This window comes from Drosophila ficusphila, unplaced genomic scaffold (assembly GCF_018152265.1).
Source record: "Drosophila ficusphila isolate 14025-0441.05 unplaced genomic scaffold, ASM1815226v1 contig_791, whole genome shotgun sequence".
NCBI lineage: Eukaryota > Metazoa > Arthropoda > Insecta > Diptera > Drosophilidae > Drosophila > Drosophila ficusphila.
Genome location: NW_025064737.1, coordinates 13,846,027 through 13,864,075, shown reverse-complemented (window position 1 = coordinate 13,864,075; position 18,049 = coordinate 13,846,027). Strand labels below are relative to the sequence as shown.

The following is an 18,049-nucleotide window of genomic DNA, read 5'->3' as shown; positions in this document are numbered from 1 at the left end:
ATATTTTAATTGTGCATATATGCTGATTTAATAATTTTAATTTAGGTCAGTGTACCATATACATTAACTGATGCTCGTTTTTTCCCTTCACCATACCAATGACTAAAGAATCCATAAGCTCCTTTGGGAAACGGCAAGGTATTCGTCAAATGATTTTCTATAAAGGAATACGGGACTTTTTCCAGAATGATGTCATGCTGAAACATATATCTAATGAATAGATTTAATAAATTTACCAAAATCACTTACATCGTAAGGGCAAGTGTGATTCATATTGGAGTAGGTAGCAAACATGTTAAAAATAAATGAAAATACTGGAGAAGACTTCTGATTTTTGATAAACTTGCACCCATCAACAGTGACATTATAGAGAAATGGTTTGTATCCGTTTAATCGTTGATAAATCGCAAAATTCACCTAAAATAAATATGCGGTGTAATGAGATAATATTTAAGAAATGCAAATAGCTTACTTTAATTTTGTAAATGGGCACCTGGTGTAATTTTACTTTTAAGGACCCATACTTGTATGTTCTATTTACGGACTTCAGGTAGCAGTAGCCAAAACTAGCAAAAGATTCATTCACGGAAGTGCATTTAACATTTGTCAGCTCAAATAAAGGTCTGACCTTCGAAAGAAAATATTTGGAAAGGCCATAATTGTTAAAATAGCACTAGTAAATACGTACTTCATGAATTATTAAAAACAGAACCAATAAAATAAAGCGCACCAACCGTTCCAGTCCCATTTCGTGTGCTGGAAAATAATGATTGAATTTTAAGTAAAAGGTCATGTAAATTTTTTGCCTGTTTTCCACATTTTAAACGCATTATGTACAACATGGAAATTACACCTTAAAAGTGGAATATTATTATAATTGTTATGATTAATTAACCAAAAACAGCGCAAATTGTTTTTTTCATATTTTTATCAATACTGATCATTTTAAAAAATTGAATTCACTATACCGGAACATTATTTTAAACCATCGAAAAATGTTGTTACCGATTTAAAAACCATTTAAAGCTTTGATCTTCCATTACGCAATCGTATTTTTCCATATGTGCCATGGAAACGCAAAGAAATGTAGAGAAGGATATCGTTAGCTTTAAGATTAATTAAGAGAACTGAAAAGAGATTTTGATGGTAAGGTTATTTATTTATTTATATTAAGATAAGCAAGAATTTTAGAAGAAGTAACAAGCCAGTAAAGCTTTGAACAATGAAGAAAACAAATACCTGGAGTCTGAACATGCTAACAAAAGGAGTTTTTGGTACTCTTGCTGACAGCTAAAAAATAAAACAGTATTTTGATTTATGTCCAGAGTTCAATGAGAATAAAAATAAGCCATTATTCCATAATTTCGAAAAATTTCAACTCTTTACATTAAATTGTATAACTTTGACTTTAGCCAGTTCATGATCACTGCCGTCAAAGCCACTCGGATTTGTAATTATTTATGCAAAAATTCTTGCCAAACAAACTTAACTTAGTTTAATGTTTGACTTTAGGCAGGCGCTCGTTGATTAACGGACTGGAACGGGTGCCGAATGCCCTGCCACGCCCCCGGCATCCTTATGCAAATAACAATGGGGGCGGGGGCTACCTTACCCCCCCTGCGATTCATTTACTTTACTGTTGTTAACCCTGGGTGTTTGAGTTTGCCACTCGAACTTGCGTGTAAACATGCATGATTAAGTTGCCAGAGAGAATGCGAGTGACGCCAAAATTAGCATAAGGCAGCAACAAAAGCCAAGGATTGTGAATTAGGAAACAGGCCGTCTTCCATACTCCTTCAAAATGTATACATTGGTGAATTCTTCTATAATCATTTTTAAGAACAGCGCCTCATGTACAACATTTAATTTTGTCTAAGGGACAAATTTTTGATTGCTTATTTTATTTTAAGATTTATGTTATCTCTTTCTTATACATAAGATTTAATATAAACTTTAACAGTTTTTAATAAAATATATTATTCATTACATTTGTATTCCAGTTCAGTGCAGCGCGGCGTTTTGAACTTATGGAAAACCCATGAACATCTAATCCGTAGCGCCAAATTGAATCGAAAACTCGCGACAGTCAGGTGCATGAACATATCGATCCGTGGAAAATAAAGCCGGGGAATATAGTCATGATGGAGATGATGGTGCCAAGAAACATTCCAGACCGAGAAAGAGACGGGTAGTACAAAGAGAAAGAGACGGCGAGATGCTTGCACTCAGCGCATTGCATTGCAAAGTGAACTCCACTTACACGGAGTAAATAAATAAAAAGGATGCCCGTACAGAGCTCACAATTTATGGATGCTCTTGCCAGGAAAGGACAATGCCAGAGAGATGGGAAAAAAACTAAAAAAAGGAGCAAAAATAAAACAAAAATAGAACAAAAATAAGGAAGGAAAGAAGCCAAACGTAGACAAATGTAAAATAATACGTGACAATAATGCTGCCAATGGCTGTGTTGATTAGGCTGCCTTATTTATGGACCGCTTTCCGCTGCGACAGCTGATCCACATCCTTTCTCAACTCGAAGCCCCGGAAAACTCAAATTCGCATCTGTGGGATGGCCAATCGTTGGTGAATTCATTGAGCTGCCGCAATCCGGACTTGATCTGCAGGTTTTTGTGGCCCAACTGGCTCTTTGGGCCTGGCCTAATGAACCAAACAGCCCGCTGACTACTAGTATGTGTGTGTGTTTGTGTGTGTGTTGGCCAAGTAAATATTATTTGATGCTGTGTCGAAAGCCATTTCCAGGTGGTATGTGTTTATGCATAAAATATTTACAAAGTTTCGTGTCTCCGTCCGTGTGGCTTTCGCCGAGTCCAATTTGCCCAAATGCAGAAGTAACATTTGAGGCGAGCTTGTGTGGCAATTCGTTCTCTTTTTTGCCTCTTATTATTCCAAGTTTATTTAGGAGCCGGATTCCGAAGGCGGCGGCGGAGGCATGGAACACCACATCAAAGCATAGCACGTGGCACGCATGAGTGGCAATGGCAAAAAGTACAGCAGGAGGAGCATCTGGAGCCCCGGCAGCCCCAATTGCATTGCCATTGCCCCGACTTGACCACAAAACATGCGCCCGGCTACGAAAACCAAGCCAAGCCAAGCCAACACACAAGCCGGGCCAAAAAGAAAAACACGCCAAACGAAACAAGACTAAAGGCAAACTACACCGAAAATCTATTAGACTAAAAAACTGTTAACAGGATAGCTGGGATTTAATGATTCTAACAAGGTTTATGAAGGTTAATGGATTTTGAATCCTTGAAATTAAAAATATCAAGTTTGAATAAATAAAAATAAATTAAACAATAAATGGAAACATAAATTTAAAAAATTTATAATATAAGAGGCAAAAAGAAATAGAGGGATTTCTTTATAAACGGATCATAACTTATTTATTTGTTCTAGAAAAATATACAAGAAATTAATTTAATAAACCTGTTTGTGCATTCATAATTTTATTTTAATTACTTTATTTACATTATTAAGTTCTTCTCCTTTTGTTCTCAGTGTAGGACAACAACAGTGAGAGAGCGGTAAATCAACTGCTGACCAGTGTAGGGCTGCAGTTACGTATGTGAATTTGTAATCTAAACTTTTATACTCGTTGACTCGTTGCCTCGTTTTTCCATCAGCGGCGAACAGGAAACGGAAATTGCTGCTGTTGGCCCGTTGACAAAAACACGACACTTGCACCTCAAGTTGCCAGGAACTTTCAACTTGATTTTCCGACGACCAGGACATTATGCGACTGGCAATTGCTTACGGTTTTGTTGTCCTGCACTCCCGTATTCCTGTAGTCCTGCAATCCCCTCGTCCTGTTGTCCAGTTGTCGAGCAACTGAATGTGTCCATGATTGCGATTGCAGGTAGGCGATCGTGTTGTTCCTGTTTTTGTGGCCATTTGTCCATCGGGCCATTGATTAAGCGTGGCCAGCTGGGTCGGATTTGCCGCCCGCTCTTTTGGCCACGTTCACTCAATCAAAGCAAACTAAAAGTTTGCGCTCCGGTTTTAACCTCAGTTTGCATTCTTTATGAGTGTTTCTGCCCCCGCTTTTTGTTGCACGCTTCGCATTTTTTTCCATCTTCTGCGCTGCCTTTGAATGTTTAATGCAAATTGATTTACCCGCTTCTGTTTTTTGCCTTTTTTGCAGCAATGCCAACTTTTGCTTAAGCGAATTTGCTTACGGCTTTAAGTTACAATTAAGCCCGCAGGGAGAAGCGCGCAACTTGTTAACTGATTTTACCGCCCACCTTTGGCTGTTCCAGCTTCCACTTTCCAGTTACCCGTTACCAGTTACCAGTTGCCAGTTGGCTGCACATTTGCGATGGCACACGAAAATTTTTAACTTAAATTACTTTTCGTAATAACTTTATTTTGTAATTTACGTAAGTAGAAGTAACATTTATGCAGCTGCATAAACCGCCAACGAAAGTAGCTGACAAACTATGACGGCGCACGTAAAAAACTTCGCACAGAAGCCTTTGCGAATTTGCGGAAAAATTGTAGTAGGGTATAAAAAAAAAAGAAGTGGAAATGGAAAATCTGGGGAAAGCCCGAGCGGTTGCCTTTCATTCGGCCTTGGTCCGCAAACTTGACGCCACTCAGCTAGATAATTTGCATACGGAAAGGGCTGTGTGCTCTTTGATGGCTTTCCACGATCTTTGGGAATCTATAGGCGACACCACCTGTCCGGGAAATGGGTAGTAATATCTCCCGGCACTGCTCCACGTACTCATTCCGCTTTCCCCCCAAAAAAAAACTCCAGTGGCATTTTAAATTTTTAATACAGCACTTGCCCGAAGGGAAAATAAGAGCACCCGGGCACGTTGTTTTTCTTTCGCCTGCGTAATGAGGAAAAGTTTCGCTACATGCAATTTGCTCTTGTTCCCTGTTTTCTGTTCTTGGTACTCGGTTCTCTCTGTGATGTTTCTACCGGTCTACTTGTCCTTGCAAAATGCCATTTGCATTTGCCAAAAGCACAGCCATAACGGCGAGAAGAAAGCAACACACTTACCTCAATAGTCAAACAAAACAAAGCGAGGCGAAAGTGCGGCGTACTTTGTGGCGTTTGGCATGCCGAACATGTGCCCCCCATTCGCTTCTCCGGCTGACATACAAATCATTTTGCCGAGTGCCGAATGTCGAGTGGGGAGCCATAATGCAACTGGAATAGAGCACTGTAAAAAAGTCGCCTGTAAGTCCATGAAATCGTGAGCAAACTATTAAGAGCTAAAGGTTCGAGTTTTGGTTTCGCTCTATTTAGCGGAAAAAGAACTTCTCAATATTTTAGACAACCAACCATGAACTCTTTCAAAAATATTTTATCAAACTTTCTATATTGTACAGTAAAGTATTTTATATTTATCCTAAATTTTATTTTATCTAGAGTCTAACAAAAGTAACGTAAAATGCAAAAAACTTAAGGTGGCTTAACTTACTTGACTTTATTTCGATTTTTGTTCTTTTGTTAAAAGTATAGTTAGCTTCAGTGAAAAACCTATGTGTGCCAAGAAAAAACCTTGCTCTTATTCCCACATATCGACAATTTGTTTGTCACATTTACATTTTAATTACTTTGACCAGCGGCAAAGGTTGCCAACGCTTGGCAATCGCTTTGACAACTAATCAATAAATCAGAGACACTTGCCGGGGTCTTATCAATCAAAATCGAGCGAGGAGGAGGGATCCCGGAATCCTAAGTGTGGGCAACAATTATGCGGAACGACGGAGAGTGGCTCAAGGAGCACTCAGCCCGGCTGAAGTATTCAAAGGAGCAGGAGCTCCAGCTGGCAAAACCAAACAAAGGACTGCGCCCAATGGCAAAGAGAATCGGCAGAAGCAGCAAAAGCAAAAGCGTTACCAGAGTGAAAAGTGTAAAATGCAAAATCTCATTGATGATTGAATGCATCAGGAGCAGAACGAGAAGCAGAACCAGGAGCAGAATCCTCGGCAGGTTTTTGCGACGCTTTGTCTCAGTCTCAATAACGAAATGCAAATACGGCAAAAAGCGAAAGCAAACACACAAATACGCATGAGAAGGAGCGACAGGAAAAACCGAGGAGTGGAAAAGTGGCAGGACGGCAGGACCAAAGCAAATCGAATGGCACGGAGGCAAACGGAAAGCTGCCAAGTGCCCAGCAAAGAATTCTGCAGAAAAAAGCCGGGCTACAAATTGCGGCGATGAGCCCGGAATATACAGATGCCCTAACCTAGGTTGAAATAGTAGAACCATAAGTCATCAATCATTTAGTATTTGATGCCAAATGTATATTCAATTACTATTATTTACTGGACAAAAGCTTAAACAAAAGAAACATGATAGCTCTGATATGATATCAAAACTGATTTTAAATTAATTTTTTTTCGAGGAAATATAAAGCATTTAAAATAGTGAACATATTATAAATTGTTTTCCGTTTGGTTCATTTGATATTATTACATCTAAAGTAGCAAAAACATGTGCTTTACTGGCATTGGTTTAAAAAAAAAAACGATTTTTTATAATTCTAGAAATGATTTATAGCACATTTTAGTTTTTCATATGATACGTAACCACAAATATATAAATTTGTCATTTAATTAAATAAATCTTGACTTATGTAATAATTTTTTTAAAGCCGATTAAAAAAAAACTAAACCTTAGAAAGTACATTTGATAGGAATACTATTCTCTATTTGACACTGCAACAAGAAAGCAGAACTTTGTGCCGACCAAGTTCATAACCATGTCGGGCGACTTTCGTCCCCAGGGCAAAAATAAAATAAAAACACTATAGAAAGAAAGAGCGTGTGAGTGCGATGGGGGAGAGCGAGTGAGACGGCAAACGTGATGGGGCTTCCCGTATAGCAAAGAAAATGGCGTTAGCTGCAGCGCATAGAATTGCAAATTCAATTTCAATTCAATTGAGCATGTGTTTGCAACGGCACATCCATATGCTCCTAAGTTTCCATCTGTATCTCCCTGCGAGTGTGTGTGTGTGTGCGGGTGTGTGGGAGTGATGGCATCGGTGCGTATGCGTGATATATTGTGTAAGGGAGGAGGCATTGTTGCGCTCTTGCTGCTCCGCTTGTTGCATTGTCACTTATGGCCTGAAAGCGATACGGATCTACAGCGGCTTTGTCAATAATCAAACTCGATTTAAATCGAGCCCACGCACGAAATCCGCACAGAAATTACATAGATTTGGTGGGATTCTAAATGATTCCGATGGTTTTTATTAAATTACCCGCTGTGTAAATATTTCGCGTCCTTCTGTCATTAGGCCGGCGACAATTAATGCCAATCGCAGCTCATTAAAATTCAAATCACCAAAACCCCGCCACGTCCGTCTTTTGCCGTTATAAACATTTTTGCGCGAAATGTTAATTAGATTTGTATTTGGAATATTTTGCCAGGCCAAAGCAAATAAAATGGAAAAACAATGGCCGTGCGACGACAGTGCGCTTGCATAAAATGCAAACACAAATCGGCAAATATTATTTTTATGTGCTTCCAATGATAATGATTTCGCCGAGCCATCAAAATTGACAGCCCACAGTCCACAGAATACGGGCCAAAATTCGAAATCGCTGCGGCAATGGGAATGAAAATGGCGGCGGGCCAAGGTGGCGGATGCGTAATATGGTATAATCAAATTAAAATTAACAAAAACTCTCATGATTGCAAATTAGTTGCCGAGAATGGGCGTCAAATTGAAATTGCTATCGATTCTTTGATGGGTTTTTAGGTCGGCGCGTACATATTGATTCCGAGTGTCGAAAATTTATTAGCTGTTAACCGGAAAATGGAAAAGCGCTGCGCTGCGCTGCTTTGCTTTGCGTTGCGTCGAGTTTTCTACGCTGATTGCCGACTCCTGCCAAAAACGGATCAAAAGTTAAATTCCTGTTTGACTTTTCATTCGAAAAATTGGATTTTGCATTTAGCCCGATGCCGAGGAAAAAGTTTCCGCCCATCAGCAGACTGGGATAAGCCGCTCACAGAAATGCAAGCCAATGCAATGCTCAACGCTCAACGAAAATAGGGAAAAACTTTTTTAGTTCCACAACTAATTTATCAAATTTCAGAGATTCGTTCGTGCTCTCTGTTTGAGTTGTTGGACCGCCCACACTCTTTTTCTCCGCTTGGCTTACAGATTACAGAGGCCGAAACAATGGCCATAATAATTTCAATTATTTAAGTGACAGCAGCAGCAGCAACAGCAGACCTAAGCCTGCTAAATGCATAAACAAATCCGGTTGTCAATTTGCTAATTGCTGTGGTCTTGCCTTTTAATTGCCACCGCAATTCCGCTAAAAATAAAAATTCCGCTCCCCGAAAAAAAAAATTCCAATAAAAATCCAAAGCCAGCAAAAAAGGGCGAGGCAATCGGGGATTTTCGGGGTGTGAACGTTGGGTGTTTGTGCCCTCTGGCCTGGCTGGCACAATTGAAGCGTGTTATTAGCTCTAATTGTTATAAAGCCCTTTTAATTGGGTGTCTGATAAAGTTGCGCCAGAAAGAAAGCCCGAGTGTTGGCCCTTAAAGCCTCCAGAGATCTTAGCCGGCATTCACCTTAATGGCAAAAAGGGCTTTTGTGAACCCATTAAAGGAATAGGAAAAAGTGGGGAAGGGACACGGCTTAGCAAATTCTTTTTTTTTCTTCCTGGCAGGCTGATAAAACTTTCTCGCAAAGTATTTTTCACACGCGCCACACTGCGTATGCGTAATCTTAGGTAACGGGGAACAAAAAAAAGTGGGCGGCGCTCGGCATTTGTTTTTCCAAGAAGAGCTTTTTACTTTAAGCATCTTGTTAACATGGTTTCATCGTGTGGCTTAATTAATTTTCAATGTATTTGCGGTTAGGATTACACCCTCCTTGGCCAGAAAAAAAAACCGGAACCCAAAACCAGCCAAACAGTCTGGCAAATGAGGCAACGTGCCCGAGCATAAAACTCCGCTAATCCACTTTCAATTAAGTGCAAATGGAGCTAACACAACTAAAAGAACTCGGACCGTTGAAATTATTTGAATTTTCAAGTGGCACTCACCTTGAAATTCACTAATGGGTTATGCTTCAGAATTACTAACTTTATTTCGTGGTGCACAAATAATTAAATAAATAGTACAAAATAATTGCTTGTTTGCTGCATTTAAGTTAAAAGTTATCCTTTACATTTTGTTAAAACTTTTCTTTTAAGAAACTTGATTCACAGTTAAACATTTCTGAGGTAAGCTTTAAGTAAGTGAAAACCTATAGATTTTGTCCATTATTAAACGATGCTATTTATCTGCTTTTGTGTAATTTAGCTCCTTTTAAAAACCAAGAACGAACTCAATTTAGATAGCAGGGCTTAAGGCAGCCAAGAAATTTTGTTTGAATTAACCATTTCTCGGGGTTGCAAGAAAAACAGAGAAACAGATGCCGCGGTCAGACATTTTCCAAGCCGCGGATTCAGCGAAAGACAAATGATGATGCATAAATAACGCGCCGATAATCCCAGTTAAAAGCTCTAACATTTGTTTGGATTTGGTTGTCGCTTTCCAATATTTGCTTTATACACATAATTTTTAGCTATTAATTTGGGCACCGCCACTCGACTGGTGGTTAATGTCCCCCGATTTCCCAGCCAAGATGAATGGCCAACGATTTATTATCGATGTCTGGCGGAGCGGTTTATTAATACGCTTAGACCGCAAGGTGAAGGGATTCCCGATGGCCCAGATTGTCTAGCGATGGAAACGAAGTGTTGCCCACATTTCAAACCTAAGCAGGGGATTGGGAAAGGTGCTCCATAATCGTTTGCGGACGTGTAGTTGTCATCAATGCAAATACCACGCAGCGCACTTGTCAGCACCACCTACACTCACATCCACAGCCACATTCACATCCACATCTACATCGACATCCACATCCTCAACCGCATTCTCCGCAAAATCCACATCCTCGTCCGCCAGCTTGGAAACATCGATGGCGTCGCATGATTGATCAAGTGCGTGCGTGCCAGGGACAGTGTCAAGCTGGACGCACTGAAAACAAAAAGGTTTTATATTAAATAATAATTGTTCGCTAATTAAATGCGACTGCTATTAACTGATTCCCAATTTGACTATTAAATCGTAAAATATGGCATAGGTAGATCATTAAAAACACATTTTCTGGCAGCTTTTACTTCTATAATTGAAGGTAAGTATTTATAAATCAAAATATTTTCATCTAATGTTTTATCTTTTTTACCTTTTCAAAAAAAATTAAATATATAATATATTAATTATTTTACCAACTTCATAAAACATATTTTCCTCAGTGTAAGGATGCAGCGGGATGCTCCAAGTCGGAGCTCGTTGCTGAACCATTTTTCTGACATTTAGTTGACAGCGCAAATTTTTGTTTGCTCGTAATGTGCCCCCAACATGGCCCGGACATCTGGTCCCCCACAAATATGTAGTAGGAGTATCTCTAAGTTTTCCTGATCCATTCACAGCCATGTGAGTGCTTAAAAAGCATTTCACGCCGTCCAACGAGTTTGAGGATGGGCTTGGTGGATAAAGACGAGGACGATGTGAACGATGAGAACGCTGAAAACGAGAAGGAGAACAGGACACTCGGCAGAGCTGATTTGACATTTATCACTGCACTGGCGACTTTCGATTTTCCGCTGGCCGCCAGGAGAGGGATTTGGCATTGATGGAGTCCTTTGAAGCATGCCAAACGCACTTTGGCGGCAGTGCGAAATTTTAATGAAAACTGTCAGCGGATGCGACACTGTTCGCGTGTGGGAATCCCCCTCAAATGGAATTGGAGTCACCGACCCCGCGCCAATGTCCAATGTGATAATCCAATTGGCAGGCACTGTGGCAGTGGCCGTGCGATTGCGATTCCGATTGCGGGTGTGTGCCACTGTGGCAAAGCCCGGCCTTGTCTAATGTAATTCGTGATTCAGCATAAACTGCCGGTTGGCACGCCCACTACGCCCCCAATGGATTTATCGACGAGCCCTAAAAGTTGCACAGGCACTGCGAAAAAAATTGATCATAAAAAGCACTGCATACTCAATGCACATTTTTTTTAGCAATATATTATGATAATTTGATTTTGATAAATTATGGTATATAGAATATTGTACACAGTGGTTAATGTTTTTATTCATAGGTGTTACATATTCAACTTAAACTAGCAGGCATTAATTCAGATTAAGATTAATTTAAAACGAATGATTTCATAAAAAACGAAGCGAAAAGCTCTAAATAAAGTTGCAAGTAGCAACCAACTGCAAACAACTGATTTTACCCTGTTTTTCTAGGTGTGTTTGGCAAAAGGATTGCGATGGGGATAGCGAAAGGGATGTGAGCTCAGTCTGGGACACTATCAAATGGTCGGATAGGCCAATTGCCAATTGTCAGATACAATTTATTCCCGCTCCCCTAGATGCTGCCACGGCTGCACTAAATGCGAATTGAAAATAAAATATTACACAGAGATTGCAGCAGCAGTGCCATTGCAAAAGTGGGTGGTGGGAGGTCAAAGGACACCGTGCTGCCAGGGGAATGGGAAAGTGGGAGGGGGAGGGGTATAGAAAGCACCGAAGACAAACAAACATCGAATGCAGCAAACAGTAACACGATTATGCCCATGGCCATAAGCGGAGACAGGGACGACGATCATCAGAAGCAAAAAGGAATCGTAAAACAAAAGCGCCAGATAGTTTGCACCGAATGCCTCAATGCCATAGCTTCCCTCTACATATATATATATACGTATATATAGCTTCTGATTCTGGTTCTGATTCCGATTCCGATTCTGCGTCGGCTCCTGCATTTGCTGCTGCCGGTGATTGTGGGCGCCATTGGAGTCAGCGCCAATCGATTGTGTGCATTTTTTCCGTGGCGCTAAGTGTTGGCTCTCGGGAAAAGCGAGGGAAAGCGTGGAAAGTGCAGGGGGCAATGCTGCTTCTGCTCCCCCTGCTTCTGCTGCTCCTGCTGCTGCTCCTGCTACTGCTACTGGTGCTGCTGTCGTCGTCCTGATAGCGGGCACAGACAGACTGCACCAGCAATTTCGGAGAGCCGCGGGGAAAAAGGACGAAACGCAGTAGCGTCATCGATGGCTGTCCTGTTTGTTGGCGAAAGTACATTAGGCTGGTCCTTAAAACTCGATAGTATTTTTAAATGGCTTACAATGTAGAACATTAAAAAAAAATATACTGAAACATAAAACAAAAATTATATATCGATTTTAAAACATTTCTATTTCAAAAATCTTAATAGGTTAACCATCATTTCAAAATTAGAACAAAAAGTATTCAAGTAAATAGTTGCAAAAATCTATGGTTATTTTTGACTACATATTTGGGAAAAGCATATATTTTACGTTTATTTTAATTTAGTTTTTGGCAGCGGTTTAATAATAAACCATTCATTACTTATAATACTTTAAGAACTGTTCCATTTATGATCTGCTGCAATGTTGCCCACTCTAAAGCAAATCATCGCATTTGGGGCCTGGGACAGATGGAGATTCGAGTGCAGCGCAGTGCAGTGACACCTTGAGGCGCTGTTGGCAAACTATAGAAATCACATAAACGCCACGCCTCCCGCTCCCGTCTTTTGGATCCTGTCCCTTGCATCCTGGTACCCGGATTGGTCCAGGACCTAGCCCGCATCCGCACAATCGGAAAAACACAGCATAAGTGTGGAAAACCCCCGTTCCCTGGATTTTCCACCTAGGAGATCAGAGACAGCCCACATGCAATGGCCGTGGTAAAGAAAATGCAACGTAAAAATGCATAAATCCGTGGGATTTAAAGATTTCGCTGGAATTTGTGATTTCTCGCATTCGCTTTTTATTTTTGCACGTTTCGCTTGCGGCTGGATTTTTCTTTTGTTTTTAGTTACGCCCCCTTTTTTTTGGATGTGGGTGTTATTGTGTGTGTGTGTGTTAGTGTGAGGGTGTGTGGGTGTGTGTGTTTGGGGCGTGACTGGATTTACGCGGTACGTTCGTCGTGGAGAGAAAAAGAGTCCTTTTTCCCGTGGCTGGCACATTCATTCCCAATTCCCCGCTTTGACTGTTTAACACGCGCAATCAGCAACGCTACAAATTTCATATGACATTTTAAGTTGTTTTGCATTGCCACGCCCCCAAAACGCCAAGCGATTTCAGCGATTTGCTTTCAGCGGCAGAAATCCTCGACAGCGCTTTGTGCATTGCATTTCGGTGACTTTGGGGCATAATATTTTCACGCTCGATTCGCATTTCCACTTGCCATTGTTCTATTTTGCAGTTTGAGCCATATTTTTATTTTTTATGGCCCAGATCAAATGCGGGGGGGGGAGAGCTTGGATTCTGTGGCAGGTTGCATGTGGCAGATTCCCGGTTGAAGTTTGCAACCAATATGGATTTAATTAATTAGCTCATAGTCGTATTTTGCGAAAACAAGAACTGCGAGTCTAATTGCAAAATCATGTATTGGGGCTTAATTGATTTCAATACGAAATTAAACTAACAGACGTGGGCGTCTCAAGGGCACAGGATATCAACTTCAATCCTTTCAGCATCAGTTATAATTTAAATATAAATAGTTCACCATAATTTCCACTCAATTAGCGAACAGCGACAAACAATAAATTGCACGGTGATGCTTTTAATGAGCAAAATATGTTATCATTTATACAGTGTTTGTTTCCATTGTTATCTTAAATTGTACAGAAAATTTATTTAAAACTTAAATTCATAAATTTGAATTATTAAAATCATCTATAAGTTCATAAGCGTTTTTCTAGCTAATAAAATAAATGGTTAACAAATTTACCCATTTAAAAACAATTTTCTGATAGATTTGGATCTCAATTCTTAAAGTTTGGATTCTTGGAGTTTTCGTGGCTGTCCGGCTGCTTTCCCTTTATAAGCTACGTGATTTAATGAACTGTTGATTTGGCAAATGCGCGATCCGGGATGGCAACGCACATATTGACTAACTTCCCTCCCCAACTTTCTTTTTTCCCCCATCTGTCTGCCGTCCCGCTCATATTTGACTTTTGTGCTATGCGTTTCAAACAGTTTTTCGATGTGACAGGGTGGCAGAGTGAATGCAGATAGCAAAAAAAAGCCAATATAAAGAGACATTTATAATACTTACCATGTTAAATGCATCATTGAAAGTGGGGCATATTGGAAAAAAGAATTTAAATAAATGGGAATTGACATAAAAGATTTCAGATTGCCGCAGGAAAAATAGTTAACTGAATGAATGGCGAATTTGCAGATTTGTCAGATATTGTCCTAACACATACATATAAATATTTTTACACACACATTTCTTAAATACTAAATCTAAAGCTTGTTTTTAAATCTTTTTGGTCAGTGTACTAAAAGCGAGTGGAGAGTGGTGAGCAGCCAGAGCAGCACGAAATTATTTAACATGTAAATCAAGGCAGAGGCAGAAGCGAAAAATCTAACAGAGCTCAGTGCGAAACTTTTTTAATTTCAAAGCAAATAGCGGAGGGGATTTTTTGAGTAGGGAAAAAAGGCGGAGCGGGCGGGAGTTTTGGGTCAGCGTAAGGGGGCGGTGGCGGAGGGGGCGTGGCGCTTGTGCAGATTATGAGGCGGTGGCAGTGGCAAAATCGCGATGATTATAGTCACGTACTTGTCACCCCGCCCACCGCCCACCGCTGAGTTGTAATTACACATGTGTGCATGTGTTAGTAGAGTATCCATGCGAATGTGTGTGTGTGTGTAGGTTGGCAAATATTGACGCTTAACTTTTATTTACGCACACAAATGTTCAAGTTTCCAACAAAAGATAAATATGAAGTATTCTAAATCGTTGCCATGCGGAGCTCGTACTCCCCCCGAATATCCCCAGATTCCCATACTATATCCCCTCATCGCCTCCCCCGAAAATCCCCACTTGGCGCACTCTGTGCCATTTACTCATTTAACTGACAGTTAAAATTACAAACGCTTATCATGTACCAGAATCATATCATACGGAATAATTTATTATGCCCAACGCTTAATGTAATTCCCGAGCAGCGAAATTTTCGCTTCGCATGGCGGTCGAGGAGCTGGGGATCTGGGGGATATATATATATACGGATATAGACTGGGGTGTCTGGGTGTTCTGGTTAACTGACTGGTTTTGTCTTTGGGATAGATGGAATAAAGTGCGCAACATACAAAATGAATATGTGCGCACACACATACTCGCATAGTTTTATTTGCTCAGCTTGCCTTCTTTCATTCGAAACCCTCGCGTAATAGACATCCTAAAGATATATACGTATATACATATATATGTATATATATTTGGGATAGGAGTGAGTACGCCGGTTTATGCTCTGCACCCTGAGGTTAATTAAGATTTTGCCATGCATTTGTTTGAACAAATGGTGTTTGTGCTCGAATCCAGCCGAGTCAGCGAAATGAAAAAGTTTTATTAGTTGTAATCCCTAATTAAATTAAAACTGTTCCCTCTAATTAAGTGCGGGCTGAATGCGCAATACATGATGAATATTGAATAAGATTATTATCGGGGCTTAATCTTGGCTTGGTTCATCCATTAATCATTGGGGAAATATTCGATAAGTTTTGGGGATTGCTTATTCCCATTAACATATGTTCCCAAGGTATTAAGTACATAATTTTGTAAATGGGTTAAATAGCTTGTGTAAAAAGGTTAAAGTGAGAGTAATGTTAATTTATACTTGTTATAGGGTTTTGTTCACATCCACTGACTCTAAATTTGATTTTATTTTTGCAATTTATTGAACTAAGAATTATTTTAAGATAACAACGCAAACATAAACCTAAGGCAATCTAAGAGGTAACCTCCTTACGTGTGGACACGCCCACTACGAGGGCGTAACCTGGCTTATAGGGTTCCAACAAAACCTGTTCGATGGGTTCCAACTGGTGCTCCCTCAAAAGCTCCTTCGCAGGATCGAACGCCTCTTTACTGGTAATCACGCCATTTCCGTTGGCAACGTGCAAATAGACCACAAAATAACCGCCTGGAACTAGGAAATGTCTAGCATTTAGCATTAGAGATCGAGCCTGATCGGCCTGCGGTAAATCGGAAAAGATAATGTCAATGCAGGCGGGAACTTCCAAGCGGTATTTGTACGGCATTGTGGCATCCTCGATTACGGGTACGATATTCGGACGGTGACTGGAAAGCGCAGTGAGTTGACGACCCGCCCAAGGACCCTGCTCAACTGCGTAAACCATTCCAGACTCACCCACAATATCCGAGATGTGGGACACCGACCGTCCGAATCCCGCTCCCAAATAGAGAACTTTTGAGCCACTCTTCAGGTGCAAATCGATAGCACCTCCCATAATTCCAGCTGCAAGCTTGGATTGAAAGGGCGACCATGCTCGAAATTCACAGCGTTTTCCCCGGAATTCCGAGACGATTCTTTGTTCGCCGTAATCATCTGTACTCGAACTCGTATTCCGGGTGAGCAATTGAATCGCATCGAAACGACTACGTGATAGAAATACTCCGTGATGACGATGTGGCTCGATGCGATTGGGGTTTTCAATAAGAATATCGGTCTCGTTTTTCACCTCCTGCACTTGACCTTTGCCCTGACTTTGACTTGGACTTTGATCCTTTTCTTCGGCTTGAGTCTGCGGTGGAATAACTTCTTCTGATTCTGTGGTATTCTTGCTTGAGATCTTGGCTGAGTCTTTTCGGATGTTTTAGCAGAATTTTGGTTCGGTGTCTTGAAGGATGTTTTGTTCGGGGTTTTACTCGAGGTCTTGGTAGCATTCTTCGGCGGTTCTGGATGAGAGCACTTCCCAGGAGCGCCTCCACCACCATTTTTCTTAGCTCGGTGACGCCGCCTGGGATTCATTTCCGTTCTCAATAGATTATTTCTTTCCAGATGCTAGTTGAAACGGAAATGCTCACCACATCGGTTGTGTTGTGATGAAACTTTGAAGTGGATCCCCAGGTTGAGAAGATATTAGAGTTTTAAGTTACTGAGTTTCAGTGTAACGAGATTAAAATGTAAATACAGGAAAATGTAAAAAAAAGAAGAATATTTTACATGTTCGTAGTTCAAGCAAATTAATTACGTATTACTCCTGGCTATATCTTCCAGTAAGATAAGTATTCCTTAAAAATTGAGGATGTAATTATACTTATATCATTTTTTAATTCAAAACTTTAAAGCATTTAACATTGAAAATAACTTAAAGACATTAAACTACCAAACATTGAACATGTAAACGGTGCTATAAGTATTTCCCATTACTGAATATGCATAAATGGTAATCACTATAAATTGTATTCATAACTCACCCTTGAGGCCCGGTTTTTTCTGCGAATAATAATTAATTTTATTCGCCACCCGCGAGTCCCAGGAGAAATGCACCGTGAAAAAAAGGGGGAGATGTGGGGTTTTTGTTTGGATGCTGAAGAGGGGCAACAAAGGTCAGTCGATTCGCCGCGTCTAGAAAGTGTACCCACAAATGCTGCACATAATTTAACAAAGTGAACTGCACCGCAGCAGCGGCAGTAACAACAACAACAACAACAAAAACAACGTCATCAGGGGCAATAATAATGGCCCAGAACAACGAAAAAGCAAAAACAACTGGCGAAACAACAGCAGGCAGAAACATTTCGACTTCATTTTGTTGTGGTTTTCTTTTGGCGCTCGCTGGCTCCCTCAGTCCCTCTTTTTCTGGCAATGTACATAAAACTTTTCGGGCCACTACAATTTTTAATGCACTCTCTGACATTGCGAGGGGGCGCGAAGGACAAAAGGAGGGCGCCAAAGGGGGCCATTCTGGAGAACAAGCAAATGAAACTCAAGTGCATGTAGCGCTAGCCCGGCCAAGTGGTACGCTAAAAAAAAAATAAACAACAACTTTAGGCTTCGCAGCCGAATTCTAAAATACCCTTTATCAAGAATCAATTTCAATGGCTTTTTCAATTTTTGAAGTTTTTAAAATTTGAAGAAATTTAAATATTTCTAATATTGTTATGTAACAACTACTTGCTCGTTTTTTTTCTTCATAAGAAAAATGTAAACTGAGTTGTTTCCAAGCACTTAAT

At 40.3% G+C, this 18,049-nt stretch overlaps 2 protein-coding genes across 2 annotated transcripts; both read right to left on the bottom strand.

Annotated features, from left to right (window-relative positions):
- Positions 1-41: 41 nt before the first annotated feature.
- Positions 42-10,343, bottom strand: LOC108087064. The gene is made up of 5 exons (XM_043209249.1): positions 10,272-10,343; positions 9,858-10,016; positions 473-628; positions 250-417; positions 42-197 (listed from the first exon to the last, which is right to left on the bottom strand). Exons 1-5 carry the CDS (start codon positions 10,341-10,343, stop codon positions 42-44), a joined length of 711 nt encoding a protein of 236 aa, XP_043065184.1.
- Positions 10,344-15,734: 5,391 nt separating this feature from the next.
- On the bottom strand, positions 15,735-16,807 carry LOC108087095 (rRNA 2'-O-methyltransferase fibrillarin). Its single transcript, XM_043209248.1, has 2 exons — positions 16,739-16,807; positions 15,735-16,680 (listed from the first exon to the last, which is right to left on the bottom strand). Exons 1-2 carry the CDS (start codon positions 16,805-16,807, stop codon positions 15,799-15,801), a joined length of 951 nt encoding a protein of 316 aa, XP_043065183.1. The 3' UTR covers positions 15,735-15,798.
- Between the last annotated feature and the right edge of the window lie 1,242 nt (positions 16,808-18,049).

Coding starts and splice junctions, on each gene's coding strand:
- LOC108087095 (XM_043209248.1), bottom strand. CDS start 16,807: ATGGTGGTGGAGGCGCTCCTGGGAAGTGCTCTCATCCAGAACCGCCGA. Junction 16,681..16,738: donor GAATGCTACCAAGACCTCGA/GTAAAACCCCGA, acceptor TGCTAAAACATC/CGAAAAGACTCAGCCAAGAT.
- LOC108087064 (XM_043209249.1), bottom strand. CDS start 10,343: ATGGTTCAGCAACGAGCTCCGACTTGGAGCATCCCGCTGCATCCTTAC. Junction 10,017..10,271: donor AGGAAAATATGTTTTATGAA/GTTGGTAAAATA, acceptor TTTTGTTTTCAG/TGCGTCCAGCTTGACACTGT. Junction 418..472: donor TGCCCATTTACAAAATTAAA/GTAAGCTATTTG, acceptor TATTTATTTTAG/GTGAATTTTGCGATTTATCA.